Source organism: Aedes aegypti, chromosome 2, assembly GCF_002204515.2.
Source record: "Aedes aegypti strain LVP_AGWG chromosome 2, AaegL5.0 Primary Assembly, whole genome shotgun sequence".
NCBI lineage: Eukaryota > Metazoa > Arthropoda > Insecta > Diptera > Culicidae > Aedes > Aedes aegypti.
This window is the reverse complement of record NC_035108.1, coordinates 116,261,885-116,277,776: the sequence shown is the minus strand read 5'-3', so window position 1 is coordinate 116,277,776 and position 15,892 is coordinate 116,261,885. Positions and strand designations below refer to the sequence as shown.

Sequence of the window (15,892 nt, the reverse complement as noted above, 5' to 3'; positions counted from 1 at the left end):
TGGACCGACCGGGACCCATTTTGGAATCTACCTGACAAAAAATTGCATTCAAAGCATAACCAACTAAATGAACAATACGTTGACATAAAAAAATATAGAGGTAATGCGTTTGCTATTGTGATGGAACAACTTTGCCTAAGGGTGGGGCGTATTAGTTATTCCTTTATTCCTTACATGAGAAATATAACCGATCTGACTGATATATTACGTAACGTTAAAAAATCAAAACTGTGTATGATCCGTAACGAAAGACAAAGTGAATCAAAACATACCTTACGCAATCGAAAAAGAATTCTGCAAGATATGGCTATCAATTTGCACCAAACGTATAATTTCATCTTCACATAGTTCCGTACAAAAACCGAGGTGTGAACAACACATTTTCCCGCGAACATTACTGTGCTGTAATCGAATAATCGCTCAATCACTCCCCATAATGAACAGACCCCCTGGTGCACTGCTGACCAACATCCACCAAAAGGAGAAAACACGAAAAACAAAACACACAAAACAAAGGCAAAACATAATAAAAACTCATCCACAGACAGCTTCAGTTGATGGTACCCTCCCGCGGATGAAGGAAGGCGTTCATCAATCGAACAGGAACCGCACTTCGCACACCGCATCATCTCGGCGTGGAATCAGAATCACTTATTTCGCGCCCCGGCAACCCAAGCTTTGAAGGTTTGCGCCAGCGATTGCGAATCCACACTTCTTGTGATTGGTGGCTATCGTTTTCCCATCGACTTGCAGTCAGGGATGCCAGGTGTGTTTTTAAATGTTTTACAAATGCACCGAAAAAAAAACTTCCAGTTTGATGTTTCAATTTATCACTCAATGCTTATTTATTTATTTATTTGGTTCTCCATCAATTAACATGATAAAACCTCGCAAATAATATTTCACCGATTCTCTTGGTTCATGGCCGCCTTTCTCCATCCTCGACTATGATCCACGCTTTTCAGGTCCTGGTGCACCTGGTCAATCCACCTAGCTCGCTGCGCCCCACGCCTTCTTGTTCCGACTGGGTTCGAAACGAGCACCATCTTTGCAGGGCTGTTGTCCGGCATTCTAGCAACATGCCCTGCCCAGCGCATCTTTCTAGCTTTGTCCATCTTCAGGATACTGGGTTCGTTGTAGAGCGGTGCACACGTTCAGCAAAAATGTTTGTTGGGAGGTCACCCTTTTTGGGTACCTTCACTAGCACGCCTTGCATCCAGTGGGCCGGAGAAGTCGCGGTGTCCCAGATATAGCGGAATAGTTGATGCAACATTTGAGCAGATATTGCGGGGTCTGCTTTGAGCATCTCGGCTGATATGCCATCGACCCCAGGGACTTTGTTATAATTCATACTTTGGATGGCTGTTTCTATCTCATGCAGTGATGGATCTTCGGTGTTAACGTGACTAATACGCCGAACCCTAGGTGGATTATGCTGAGGTGTTGGTGGCCGAGTTGATTCTTGGAAAAGTTGTTCGAAGTGCTCAAACCAGCGTTTTAGCTGGTCAGTGGGGTCGGTTGTGTCACAGCTGTCCAGTCGTGTCTTTCACGGGCATCGTTGTATTCATCTTTTCCCCGCTAAGGCGTCGTGAGATATCGTAGAGAAGACGAATGTCGCCGGTTGCTGCGGCTTTCTCACCTTCGTCAGCAAGGGATTCCGCCTACGCTCGTTTGTCCCGCCTACATGAGCGCTTAACTTCCCTTTCTAGAGCCGAGTATCGTTGACGGGAAAGTGCCTTGGCTCCTCTGGTTTTCGCCCGCTCTATCGCGGCTTTGGCTTCTCTCCGCTCCTCTATCTTCCTCCAGGTGTATCGGTAATTCTTAGAATGGGGTACCGTTTCAAAGGAATGGAATAAACTTGGAAAGCGTCTGACTTCAACGGAGGTTTATTAGCAAGTGAACAGTTATGAAAAATAACAAACTCTTAGTTACTAGGGTCGGGGGCGTAGCCAGGGATATCTTGATTGTTTAGCTACTTAGATTACACCCCCTCTCAATCAGATAAACCAATCTTCATCCTCAGGGTCTTGAACCGGCTGAACTCCAGGGCCTTTGTAAAAATATCCGTCAATTGATTCTGCGTCTTGATGGGTTCAATCTTAAGCATCCCGGAAGCTACATGATCACGCACGAAATGATGCTTGACATCTATATGTTTGGTGCGTTTTGTCTCCAGGTTCTTCGCCATACAAATGCAACTACGGTTGTCCTCGTACAGAGTAACAGGTTTGGTGGATTCTTGAAGGTCTTCAAGTATTCCTTGCAGCCACAAGGATTCTGCAACCGCTGCACTAAGTGCGATGTACTCCGCCTCGCTAGACGAAGTTGCAACCGTGGTTTGCTTCTTACTGCACCAGGTCACCGTGGATCCAAATACATGAAACAGGTAACCGCTTACCGATTTCCGGTCTTCAGTATCTGACGCCCAGTCGGCGTCAACGTATCCAACCAATGGACTATTCGGACAATTCGTTTCAGGGCTTGCCAATGCTCGACGGTCGGCTGTTGCTGGAAATGCCCCAGGTAGCCAACAGGATAACAAATGTCCGGTCGAACGCTGAGCATCACGTACATCAGTGATCCCAGCAACTCATGATATGGTTGGTTTGCGTCCGGTCCATTTCGATCGAGCACCAGGCCTTTTTCCATCGGTGTACGAGCAGGATTGCACTCAGCCATTCCAAAACGGGTCACCAGCTTTTCGATGCTGGAATCTTGAGAAAGCTTCAGCTGCCCATCGTCGCGATTGTACTCTACCTTCATGCCTAAGAAGTGTCAGAGCTCCCCACAGTCGGACATTTCAAACTTCGATGCTAAGTCCTTCTTAAGCTTTGAAATTGATTTCTGATTGCGTCCAGCCACCAGGAGATCATCAACGTACAGGACCAGTATCAGCTCGTCGTTGTTATCCAGCTTGGTGTACAGGCAATAATCGTGTTGTGAACGCTTGAAGCCCATTGTGACTATCGCCTCGTTGAATCGCTCATTCCAACATCTGGGAGATTGCTTCAAACCGTACAAGGATTTCACCAACCGACAGACTTGACCTTGTTTCGCAGCTACGCCATCCGGGACTTCCATGAAGATGGTTTCCTTCAAGCGACTTACCCGGAAGTGTGCGCTCCCGATCGCTGCGCCTCACCATCGCTTGTCCTTCGGACTCGTGGTGTTCTGGTAGCGATGGGAGCGCCGATGCTGTTGCCTCGTCCATCTCATCATCGGAATCATCAAGCTGGTCTAGCAGATCTTGCTGGTCTGGTTCTTCAAACTCTCTTGCCACTTCTGGTTCTTGCGTAACGGGTTCGGCTTCGGCTTCATCATCCCCTTCTATTTCGTAGGAACATTGGACTACCAACGGTGAATCTGTTTTGGCTTCATTGTCAACTTCATATGGAAACCGACCTTCATCGAGCTTCACGTCACGAGCCACGATGATCTTCCGATGAGTTCGATTCTAGAGCCGATAGCCATTTGGCGCGTAGCCGACCATCACCGTTGCAAAACTTTTTGCGTCCAGCTTCTTTCGTTGCTGACCAGGTATCCAAGCGAAGGCTCTGCATCCGAAAATTCGAAGCTTCTCCAGATTGGGTTTCACTCCTTGCCACAGTTCCGCGGGGGTCTTCTGAACCGACAGGGCTGCCATCGGACTCCGGTTCATTAGGTACACACCAGTCAAGACAGCTTCACACCACATCTTTTTCGGTAATCTGGAATCTATAAGCATAGCACGTATCTTTTTGATGAGCGTTCGATTGAACCGCTCGGCCACCCCATTTTGTTGCGAGGAATATGCAACCGTTGCCTCGATTTGGATTCCTTTGGTCTTGCACCATTTCTTCTGCTCATTGGATCCATACTCCGTGCCTTGATCCACTGTCAGCTTCGAAATTTTCTTGTCAAAAGCCGCAGTCACCATTGCTTCGTATTCTCGGAACCGCTCAAAAACTTGACTCTTTTTCTTCATCAGATAAATCACCGAAAAATGGCTGTAGTCACCGATGAAAGATAAAAAATAGCGTGAACCATCCCACGCGGGGGGGTAAATAGTTCCACATACGTCCGAGTGGATTCTCTCCAGAACCCGAGTTGCACGTTGACGAGTTCCGTCGAAAATCCGGCTTCTGCGGCTTCGTTCTGATACCTTCCCAGTAAACACACCATCGTATATGATGAGATATAAGAGTACAAATATGGAGGCGATATACGTACATCTTGCATTCAGCCTTATGGCGCATGTACGTATATCGCCTCCATATTCATACCTTTATGCGCTATCGTATACGAGTTTGTGTTTACTGGGTTCAACCATATTGTGTTGGACCAGCTTCGAGATTGCTTGTTGGTTCAGGTGACCCAGCCGACGATGCCACAACTCACTCACCTCAGCTTGACATACATTCGCAGAAGACGCTTGAAGCTTGACATCCAACTCGTACAAACTTCCTTTCAAGTACGCTGTAGCAATAACTGTGTTGTTTTTCTGCAAGGTAGCTTGCTTACCGCAAAACAGCACCGAGATTCCAGCCTTGGCCAATTTCTTGACAGACATCATGTTGTCTCTTAACTCCGGCACAAACAGGACTTCGTTGATCGTCATCTGAACACCCTTGTTGCTCATACCTTCGATGGTTCCTTTCTTTCGAGCTTCCAAAGTTTCACCGTCCTTCGCGACGTTGATGATGATGGGACTTGATATCTTGCTCAACGACGAGAACACGGCAGCATCGTTCACTAGATGATCGCTTGATCCGCTGTCTAGCTTGAAGCTTAATCGTCCGTCACTATTTCGGGTTTCACCTGTGGGACCAGCCATAAAACTTACCGCCTTGCGTCCAGATCCAGTAGCCGAGTTCGCTTCACTGGGGTTCTTCTGCCGGCAGTCCTTCTTGATGTGCCCTTTCTTGCCGCACTTATGGCACTTTCCGATGAATTTCTTCGGTCGATCCTTATTCTTCTCACCTGCAAACGCCGTAGATTTCTCGATCGTGCTGTCCTGTTGCCGTTCGAGCTGCTTGACTTCTTCACCCAGAAGCCGTTGCTTCACTACGTCCAACGTCAGGTTATCGTCACCGAGGTTCTCCAGAGCAGTTATCAACGGGTCATACCTTTCCGGGAGCGCACCAAACAGCGTTAACACCATATCCGGTTCCTTCAGTTCCGCGCCTGATACTCGTAGTTGCCGGATCAGATCGAACCACACCAAATGGTTCCGCATGGTTTCGCCTTCCTGTAGCTTCAAGCGCATGAGTTGCTTCCGGACCAGATTTTGCGTCGCTAAAGATTTCGTGGCATGGCTCTTTTGCAATGCTTGCCTTATATGCTTAGCCGTTTATGCTTCGCATACCGTCTCCAGGCACTCATCTCCCAGGGACCCGATCAACCACGACTTTGCCTTCTTGTCCGCCTCGTCGAACTTCGCTTTTTCAGCAGCTTCTTCCGGGGCATCCTTCGTCAGGGTATGTTCCACTCCCATAGCGTCCAGGTACGCACGTACACGAAAACTCCAGTTATGGAATCCAGGACATCCTTGGTATTGAGGGATACCGTGCACCGAATCCTTGCCAGACGAGCCCATAACCTCTTAGAATGGGGTACCGTTTCAAAGGAATGGAATAAGCTGGGAAAGCGTCTGATTTCAACGGAGGTTTATTAGCAAGTGAACAGTTATGAAAAATAACAAACTCTTAATTCCGCACATCAAGAAGGTTCCGTTTCCGCTTTCGGCTGATACAGATGTGGTCAACTTGATTTTCAGTAAAGCCGTCACGGGAGACCCACGTGACTTTGTGAACCGGACGATGGGGGAAGAGCGATCCCCTGATCACCATGTCGTTATTGCCACAAAATTCTGCCAACAGCTCTCCGTTTTCGCTCATTTCTTTGTGACCACGACGGACTAATTGCTCGAGTTGTCGGATCCGATCTTCGCATTGAAGTCGCCCATGTAGATCTTCATATCACCCTTCGGAATCTTATCCACGACAGCATTGAGTTTACTGTAAAAGTTCTCTTTGTACTGCAATTTGGCAGCATCGGATGGCGTATAACATTGGACTTTGGTAAGGTTTCGGACCCGTGTTCTAAATCTGGCGACGATTATTCCCTCATTTATAGGCTCCCAATTCATAAGCGTGGCGTAAGCTTGGACGCTGAGCAGAAAGCCAACTCCACGGTGCGGAGGAGCGTGTTCACCTCGCAGGCCAGAATATAGCCATTGGCCAACGGACTTCGCTCAGTCCTAGGATCTCCAGCTTCATGCGACACGCCTCGTTGGAGAGTTGTGTCAGTTTACCCTGCTGGGCTAGGGTAAGTACGTTCCATGTTCCAATTCGTGTCCGTTGTTTCGCGCTAAAAGTCGGTTTCTTGAACATTTTTTGATGTTTCTGGGACAGTAGGTTGTTAGCCTATGGCTCCCTATCCGCCGTGATGGTGCTGCCATCTTAGGGGAAGAGCATTTATTATTCAGCCGCTGGATGCCAGACAGACGCTGTTTGAGCCGCACCACCTTGGTGAACAGACGTTCGATGGACGTACCTCCTCAATCTAACTGAAGTCAGAAGGGCTACAGGGCCCGGCCTCCACTACCAGCTAAGCACGCAACTCTTAGCTGGCGGTCATTTGTCATCCGTCGACTCGTGGAAGCATGAGGTAGGAACTTGTAAAGACTCCGTCGACTCACCATTTTGCAGCCCTATGAAAATATAAGATCTGAAAAAATGCTTCTGGTTGAAATACTAAATAGTTCTTCCAAAAACTCCTAAGAAAAATTGTTCTTCTAAGTTGAACATTATTTTTTGCATAACAAAAATCCTCATTTTTATGATCAAATTATATGTTGGTATCCCTCCCAGTTCTTCTGAAGGTAGAGCTTCAAAACCATTAATAATATTTCACCAATTTCTGACGCTAGGTCACTCTAGTGATTTATCCATTTCCTAGCAAAAATGTACAGTAAAACTTGTCTTTGAAATTAGTTTAGATTACTGAAGAAACTATGTTTGTTGAATAGAGAGCTAAATGTTAGTTGTAGTCGCATTCTAAAGTAATAATTTTACTCTTAATGGTCATTTTATTGAAAAAAAACGCATATTTACCGATCTACAGCAATTTGTCAACAGTATTCTCCAAATATTTCGTTCGCTAAACTCAAAACAACATATTATTAAAAAAAATGTATGGAAAATTAATTCGATTTCATTACAGCAGTGGCGCCAATTTTAATGATTTGAGAGTTTGAGAGTTGTGCTTTGTGAGTTGTTCTAAAAATAGGGATTTTTTCCTCATTTGTGCTTCAAATATAACCTGGGAACAACATGAGCAACTCCATGGAGCCGTAAGTTTTTTTTTACAACAAGTTTATATTAGTACTGACGTCAGGACGTACTTTAACCCTTACTTACTTTACTTTAGCTGGCTCTACGTCCTTCAAGACATGACCTGCGCCACAATGTTACGCCATTTAACTCGGTCCATGGCTGCTAACCTCCAGTTTCTCGATCGCCCCACACTTCCAAGATCCTGCTCCACTTGGTCAAACCACCTAGCTCGTTGCGCTCCCCTTCGTCTTGTACCGGCCGGAATTGAGATGAACACCATTTTTGCGGGATTGTTGTCCAGCATTCTCACAACGTGTCCCGCCCATCGTACCCTTCCAGCTTTGGCGACCTTCTGGATACTGGGTTCACCGTAGAGATGCGCAAGCTCGTGGTTCATTCTTCTCCTCCATACGCCGTTCTCACATACTCCGCCGAAGATCGACCTAAGCACACGTCGTTCAAAAACTCCTAGCGCTTGCAGGTCCTCTTCGAGCATTGTCCACGTCTCATGCCCGTAGAGGACTACCGGTCTTATCAGCGTCTTGTACATGGTACACTTAGTACGGAAGTGAAGTTTACCAGACCGCAAGGTCTTGTGGAGCCCGTAGTAAGCACGACTTCCGGCAATGATACGTCTTCGAATTTCTCTGCTGCAGTTGTTATCCGACGTTATCAATGATCCGAGGTAGACAAATTCTTCCACCACCTCGAACTCATTCCCGTCGATCATCACGCGTCTGCCAATGCGAGCTCTATCGCGCTCGGTTCCTCCAGCCAGCAGATATTTCGACTTCGACGTATTTACCTTCAATCCAACCCGATCTGCTTCACGTTTCAGCCTGGTATACTGTTCAGAAACCACCTGGAACGTTCTTCCGACAATGTCCATGTCGTCAGCAAAGCAGATGAACTGGCTGAATTTATTGAAGATCGTGCCCCGCATGTTGAAGCCCGCCCGTTTCATAACACCTTCTAGCGCAATATTGAACAGAAGGCAGGAAAGACCATCACCTTGTCGAAGTCCTTTGCATGTTTCAAACGGGTCCGATAATGCACCCGATATTTTCACACAGCACTGTACACTATCCACCGTTGCTTTGATCAGTCTAGTCAGTTTCCCGGGAAAACCATTCTCGTCCATAATCTTCCATAGCTCTTCGCGGTCGATGGTATCATAGGGCGCTTTGAAATCGATGAATAGGTGGTGCGTAGGGACTTGATATACGCGACACTTTTGGAGGATCTGCCGCAACATAAAGTTTTGGTCTGTCGTCGATCGCCCGTCCACAAAACCGGCTTGATAACTTCCCACAAATCTGCTTGCCAGTGGCGATAGACGGCGGAAGATGATCTGGGAAACCACTTTAAAGGCTGCGTTAAGAATGGTGATCGCTCGATAGTTCTCACATTCTAACTTGTCACCCTTTTTATATATTGGGTATATTATTCCCTCCTTCTACTCCTCTGGTAGCTGTTCTGTATCCCAGATCCTGGCTATCAATCGGTGCAGACAAGTGGCCAACCTGTCCGGGCCCATTTTAATAAGTTCCGCTCCAATACCATCCTTTCCAGCTGCTTTGTTGTCCTTGAGCTGTTTGATAGCATCCTTAACTTCACCTATTGTGGGAGTTGGCACGTCTCCTTCATCCGCCGTACTGATGAAGCCATTCCTCCTGCTATCTTGATCTTCCTTCTCTGCGCCGTTTAGGTGTTCATCGTAGTGCTGCTTCCACCTTTCAATCACCTCACGTTCGTCCGTCAAGATACCTCCATTAGACTGATGCAAATTTTGAAGTTTTTGCTCCCCTATGCTTAAACGATGTCAATTATGATGAAAATGATCCTCCCTACATTTGAAGTGGTTCGGAAGAAATTTGGTTGTGCACACGCTATTTGAAGTTTATATGGAAATTACTATGGAAAAGGCAAACCTTTTGTGTTCAGTCCTCTAACTGCTCGTCATAATAATCTATGGAAAAGTGAACACACTCATCTCATGTGAAAACTTCCCAGCTACAACTTTGCCGAAGACCACATTTCGATAGAACGTAAGGATAATTTGTTATTTTTGATAACAAAGTCTAAATCATGCTGAGATGATCGTTCAATTACTTTCAGAGCAACACTGCTTTTTTGCTGTAGAACATAGTAGCCTGGATTACTTTGATCTAATCTTCCCGCTAGGAGCACCACTGTTGCCTGCCGAACAGTTGGTGAAGCATCACGATAAAAGCTGTGCCCAGCTCATGTCTGTTGCCGCAGCTCTGGAAAATGGTATAACCATCCCTATACGTTGTTGCAAGTTCCCCGGTAGCGGTAGAGCAGAACTATCATATGCGGAAGTATTTCGGCAATCAACACTCAAAGGCAAAATGCACCAACTCATAAAGCTTACATTTTACAAAGACTTTATTACACCCATCGAGCTTTCTCCCACCTTCCTAGCTCCTATCGACCCCCTTTTGCATCAAGGCCTGACTAAATCATGTTCTTACAAGCTAATTATCTTTCTTTACTTACGGGCCCGTCCTATAAGTGACTACCTGACCTACTGCATCGCACCATCTTCAATGCATTCCTCGGTCGCACAACGCACGAGCACATCGCACACCTGATTCGGGAACTATGCTGATTCGGACCACCGTGGGTGACTGGTGACGACTTCGACCTTCGGACGTGTTGCTCCCGTGGGACACCACCCCGGTCCCCTTCCACTGATCGGCCTGAATGGTATCGACGCAGCTCCTCCTCACTCGGTGTTCCTTGCGGCCGCTTCCTCTGGCCCGACCACACCGTTTGTCTTCCGAACTCGATGCCGGAATGATGTTGTTGTTCACGTGGGACACAACCCCGGTCCCCTTCCACTGATCGGCCTGAATGGTATCGACGCTGCTCCTCGTCACTCGGTGTTCCTTGCAGCCGCTTCCTCTGGCCCGACCACACCGTTTGTCTTCCGAACACGATGCCGAAATGATGGTTCACACCGAAGCGCGCCGGTGGCTCTCCTTTCTCCGAGGCAATCCGTCTAGCGACCGGACGAATCAGTCTATAAGTACAAATAAAAACCCTGCGCATCGTTGCCATCAGCGTTTGGCCGATTTTGAACCCTCACAATGAAACTCACCCTTTAAGGGGTCTGTTGTCTTCTTCGTGTACGATCGAATGTCCGTCGTCGCTCACGGGATACGGTTCACCAACGGAGCGTGGATTGGGAGCGATCGCTTGGGCTGGCTTTTCCTCCCAAATCGTGCGTCGAAAGTTTCTTTCGGCTTCAGCCCCAATTGTTTGTTCCGAAAAATGCGGCCTATTAGAGGATTGAAATGGCACGTCAGTCCGTGTGAGGTTTTTGGTTAAATCCACGTGGCTTCCACAAAGCACTCACCTTCAATTCGTGCGCCTTCCAGCGAGAAAAATCTACACACAGCGTTTCTGGAATCGAAGGGCTCAACCGATCGCAGCTACCCTTATTGCTGGCCGTCGCTACAGGTGCGGAATCCCGGAAATTTGTGACTGGCGACTGCCCTCTTTTTGATTTTACACTTTTTCGCGACGAGCGAACAATGGCGACTTTTCCACTTTCCGGCCAAACGGTTTCTGTCTTCTAGCTGCGGTGTGGTGCAGATTTTGCGATCGCTCATGCACATCTGTGTGTGTGCAATGTTGGTTTGCACGAACATTTCAGTCGGTGGTTTGCTAGTTGTCGATTGATGCGATGGTATGTGCGTGTGCGAAAAAGGCTTTTCGTTCAGGGGTGTGCTAATGGGAGGCACACTGCGACCTCTATATTTCAGATGTTGCATTACATAGTGTTTATTCTCATGATAATATCTAATAATCCTTAGCTCACATAAACTAAACGTAACAACGTATGTACCGTCGACCCTTTCCAGCAAACCTCCTGCAGCGCTCCGATGTCGAACTTGCGAAGCCTCAATAATTCGGAAAGAATGCGGGTACTTCCCAAGAAATTGAGAGACCTACAGTTCCATGATCCGAGTTTCCAATCGTTAGTCCGTTTTCGATGCCTGGGTCTATGCCGATTGTTCCAGTACGAATTCACATTGTATGCTTCCTGTACTGATGATTTTTACGGCTGGCTAGTAAGGCCTGCACCAACCCCCTGTCTCGCCGGAGGATCATCGTGCACAGCTCTGTTTAGAGTTCTACGCTGCCACTAGGACGATGATCAGCCGCTCCTAACATGGAGAACAGACTCTGTTTTGAGCCGCCCCTAACATGGAGAACAGATGCTCTGGTAAGCTACACCCTCAGAAGAGAGGAGCCCCCCTTCCCTGTCAGCATACGACCAAGGTCCCACCAGGGTTGGTTACCCGATCTTCCCTACGGTTACTCGTACCCCAGGTGGCACCACGGGGAGGTAGGGATAGGAGTTACTGGACAAGAGGCTAAGGACCACAAATGCAGTTTATTTTTTACCTGCAGGTACGCGAAGTACCAATGGTACGCATTGTCCAGTCATTTACCATCCCTAAAGAATCTATTAATTTCTGTTCTCTTTGAATTTAAAATATTGTTCTCCAAAAAAATCGATGAAGAATCAATAGAAGCATTCAAAAAGGAAAATCTAGAGTAATTCTTGAAGCCGTTTCAAAATAAATCTTGGGAGCGGTGCTTGAAGTGTTCTCAATATAACTTTTTGACGCTTTTGTATTGACATTTTTTTTTCAGTATTTGTCACTTGATTGCTCATAGTGGAATTACGGCTGAAAGATGCGAATGACGCTCCGTATGTTACGGTCACGGAGAATCATGATTCTGATTATTGTAAATATGATTTGTTTTATGATAACAAGCCCTATCTCATTAAGAATTCCATGACACGTATATCATGATTTTAGAATCCGATTTAATCAGTGAGGAGTCTCATGAGAAGTCCTTGGTAAATCTCTAGAAACCCTGGACATAATCATAAAAAAAACCGGGGAGAATTAAAAAGCCAACTTTTGCTGTAATCTCAGGGGAAAATGTTATAAAAATCTGTGTAAGAATCTTGGTAGCAACTCTCCTTGTAAGATAGGAATCCTATGTAGGCATATATGTAGGAATCATTCGAAGAACTTCTGGAGTCATCCTCGAGAGTATTGTCAGAAGAATTTCTCAAGAATCCCTGTGAGTATTCTCAAACGAAATTCAGTTGGGATTCTCGAGATAATTCTTTGAAGAACATCTGAAGGAAACTCAGGAGTTTTACTGAAAGAATCCATAAAGAAATTTTCTAGAAGAGTTCCTGTAATTACCTAATCATAAACTAGGTATTGTTATCATTTATAATTGTCTTTCGAATATCTTAACAAATTCTGAAATGTCTTCCAAGCATCGTCAGTCTTCCTAGTGTCTTCCAACCTGGCATCCCTGACTGCAGCGTGCCGACATAAACAAACGCGACAAGCGTAATTATAACGCGATCGCGATCGAAACGTGACATCCCTCTTGAAACAACTCTCACTTTCCGGGTGAAAAGAAGATTCACGATTCGAAGCAACGCGGCGGCAATCTCTTTTGGCAGATAGCGTTAATGGTATTCTTCCCGCAGCCATCACACGCACTCGGAATTGAAGATGACTCTGATCGTGGCGAACAGCGGCGTAGACTGAGGACCAACCCGACTTGAGCGACGCCTATCATAATTTATGAGCTTACAAGATGCGACAGCTGTAAAATGACCGAAAATGATAAACGACCCTTCGTGAGTCTACACAAACACAGCAAATCGCACAGGCTTTCTAAATTAATTACATGCAGTCCATTTTAGGAACCGCCTCCGCACAAGGTGATCGACGCCGCAAACACTATTTTTGGCAGCCAGTCTGAGGGGTGTCCCCCCCGGAAAAGGGCTTTCACGGTTAGTCACGATGCGTCACGTTGCTGCCGTCACAGCCGTTCGCGTGCAGCGGTAATTAAAATTCCGCCACGTTTGGCCAACCGGGAAGAGCTACCAGATTCGGAGCCCTGCTCACTATTGGACTGCAAGCACGGTACTCCCCAGACCGTAATTGTTTGAAAAAATCTCTGTCAAATTTGTGCTCACTAATCGTTTTCTTTGATTAAGGTATGTCAGGGCCTAATTTTTAGAAAACCTTAAGATTCGTTTTGGAGTTACGCCCTTTCTATAGTGTAAGTCCGTAAATCACACAGAACATGCTTAAATTTCATTGAAACACTGGAACAAATATCAAATAAAAATATTTCTGATTCTGATTTTATTATAATACTGTCTGGGCAGCACACCGTGGCAATGCTTGTCCACTGGTAAGCCTAAACGGTAATCTTCCCACCAATCCGTTGCTGGTTTCGCTAAGGCCAGACAGACGCCACCCGATCGATGATGGGGTACTGCACTGTAAGTGTTGACCCTTGGGAAGAGGACCGACGACAACGCGTCAATGTTATGCTTCCGCCCGTTTTCCCTATTCCGTTTTTGTCTTTGCTAGCCAAGTTCGCTACGGACCCTCCGAACGTAGCAAATTGTGGTCATCGATGGGTAACCAGCGAGAGTTGCGCAATCGAAAATTAGTCTTTCTTCTGAGCTGGCGCTTTGTTGGGCGAGAATATTTTCCCATGGAGTTGGACAGCCATACAAATTGGGTACCGGTTCAAATAAGTACAAGATTTAAAATATCTACAACTGGCTGCAAAAGTAAACACTCCGACGGTTGAGACAATCGTGATGAAGGCCAACAGTGCGACCGTAATTGGATGATGGTGATGATTGCTTAAATAAAGGAATATAATAGTAATTGTTTTGAAGTTTGGAAGAGCTACGCTGTTTTGGAATGATTGGCTACAATTCAAAAAGATATATTCAAAAGTTGATTCAAGACAGATACTATCTACTTGGGTCTCATGCGGAAGGCAAAGAATTGTCAATCTGTATGAAGTAGATTCAACTTCCTGTTCAAAAACAAATCCGCTTTTAAAAAACAAACACACATAAAGAGATCTCCAACTCATAACACTGCGGAACATTTTTCGTTTGTCTCGGGCACATATATACCGCTATTAACATGATTTAAGGTTGCTGAATCTATTGCCGTTTTCATGAATATCATAGCACGTCTACCTAATTTACTAAAGTCTATTTTTTTAAATACTGCATTTTTCAATTAATTCAGTCAACTTGCATGCAAGTTTACTAGCTTGTATAGCGATTGTTATTGTGTATTTTCTTGAGATTTGGTGAAAATAACACTCATCAACAAAGCTCATAATGCTTTCGATGTTCAATAGTTAATTTTTAATGTTTAAGAAAAGTAATCGTGCAGTGTACACTGTACAACACCATTGGTTTTTTATGTTCAAAATGAAAAACTATAATTTAAAAGTTGTTTAGTAGATCAAGGTCTAATATGCGGTGGTTACCCAAATACGGAATTCCGTCTTGCCGATTTCTCAGGACCCTGACCACTGTTCATTTTATAAAGTGAACACCTTGTGCATGCTGTATCTTTTTTATTTATCAATGAAATTTCAATCGGTTTTCTGCACATTGTTCGACTAGTATTGTACAATGTTGTGATAAAAAAATCTCCAAAATAATTGAAATTCACACAAATATGGGACAACGATTATAACGGTCGATTTTTTGAGGTTATCAAAAACAATGATTGTTAGAAATTGGCTTAAAAATTCGATAATTTATTTTTTTATTTTCAAAAAAGGCTTGTTCTTCAAAAGCATCATCAATCAGAAGCCTGATGGAAAAAATCAAGTAATTTTTTAGCAACAATTTTACAGATATAATAAAATCATTTTTCCCCTATATATTTTAGAGAAAAATATTTTAAATTTCAAGGGAATTGATATGAGTAGAATTTTTTGGCTAAAAGTATGTCCTGACGGAAGTGCTAATGCAGTGTTTATATGAAAAATAACTTACGCCTTCATAGAGTTAGTTATTTAGTCCCCACGCCACATTTAAGGCACAATATAAACACAATTGCTTTATTCTCAGAAGACCTTTCAAAGTTTATTGAAAATCATCAAAATTGGCAACACTGCTGTAATAAAATCGATTTTATTTTCCTCATTTTATTTTCTTAATATGTCATTCTAAGATTACCAATTGAAATATACGGAGAAAACCGTTTGCAATTTGCTGTATATCGATAAATATGCGTACATGATTTTAAAAGTATGGGACTTTTTAGTAAAACTACCATAAACAGTAAAATTTATACTTAAGACTGTGGTTTAAACTCACGATTTAGCTCTCGTTTATACAAATATATATTTCTGCGATATATTCTTTAGTAATCCAAACTAGTTTTGAACACGCTTTTTACTTTTCTCTTTTGCTGGGAGTGAAAGGATGGTGTATCAGCAAATTTCACCATAAATGGGTAAATCACTAAAATTACTAATATCAGAGAATGGTGGCATATAATTGATTTTTTCAAAGCTTTACCTTTAGTAGAATAGTGAAGGATACAAACATACTATTTGTTCATAAAAAATAGGATTTTTGTTTTGCGAAAAATAATGTTAAACTTTGGCGAACTGCTTTTCTTAGTATTTTTTGGAAAAACTATTTAGCTCTTCAACCAAAAGCATTTTCT

The 15,892-nt window shown here is 44.6% G+C and overlaps 2 protein-coding genes across 2 annotated transcripts in view; one reads left to right on the top strand and one right to left on the bottom strand.

Annotated features, from left to right (window-relative positions):
* The window catches only part of LOC5565543 (ankyrin repeat-containing protein kinase A), a 540,177-nt gene that overhangs the window by 203,709 nt on the left and 320,576 nt on the right, over positions 1-15,892 (top strand). The window lies entirely within an intron of this gene.
* Positions 9,708-10,993, bottom strand: LOC110675131. The gene is made up of 3 exons (XM_021839514.1): positions 10,855-10,993; positions 10,441-10,693; positions 9,708-10,383 (listed from the first exon to the last, which is right to left on the bottom strand). Exons 1-3 carry the CDS (start codon positions 10,991-10,993, stop codon positions 9,846-9,848), a joined length of 930 nt encoding a protein of 309 aa, XP_021695206.1. The 3' UTR covers positions 9,708-9,845.

Excerpts from the sequence above, each read along its gene's own strand:
- LOC110675131 (XM_021839514.1), bottom strand. The coding sequence starts at position 10,993 with ATGTTCGTGCAAACCAACATTGCACACACACAGATGTGCATGAGCGAT. Across the intron at positions 10,694-10,854 it reads TTCGCTCGTCGCGAAAAAGT|TGCTTTGTGGAAGCCACGTG; the intron begins GTAAAATCAAAA and ends ATTGAAGGTGAG. Across the intron at positions 10,384-10,440 it reads GACAACAGACCCCTTAAAGG|GGTTTTTATTTGTACTTATA; the intron begins GTGAGTTTCATT and ends AACGATGCGCAG.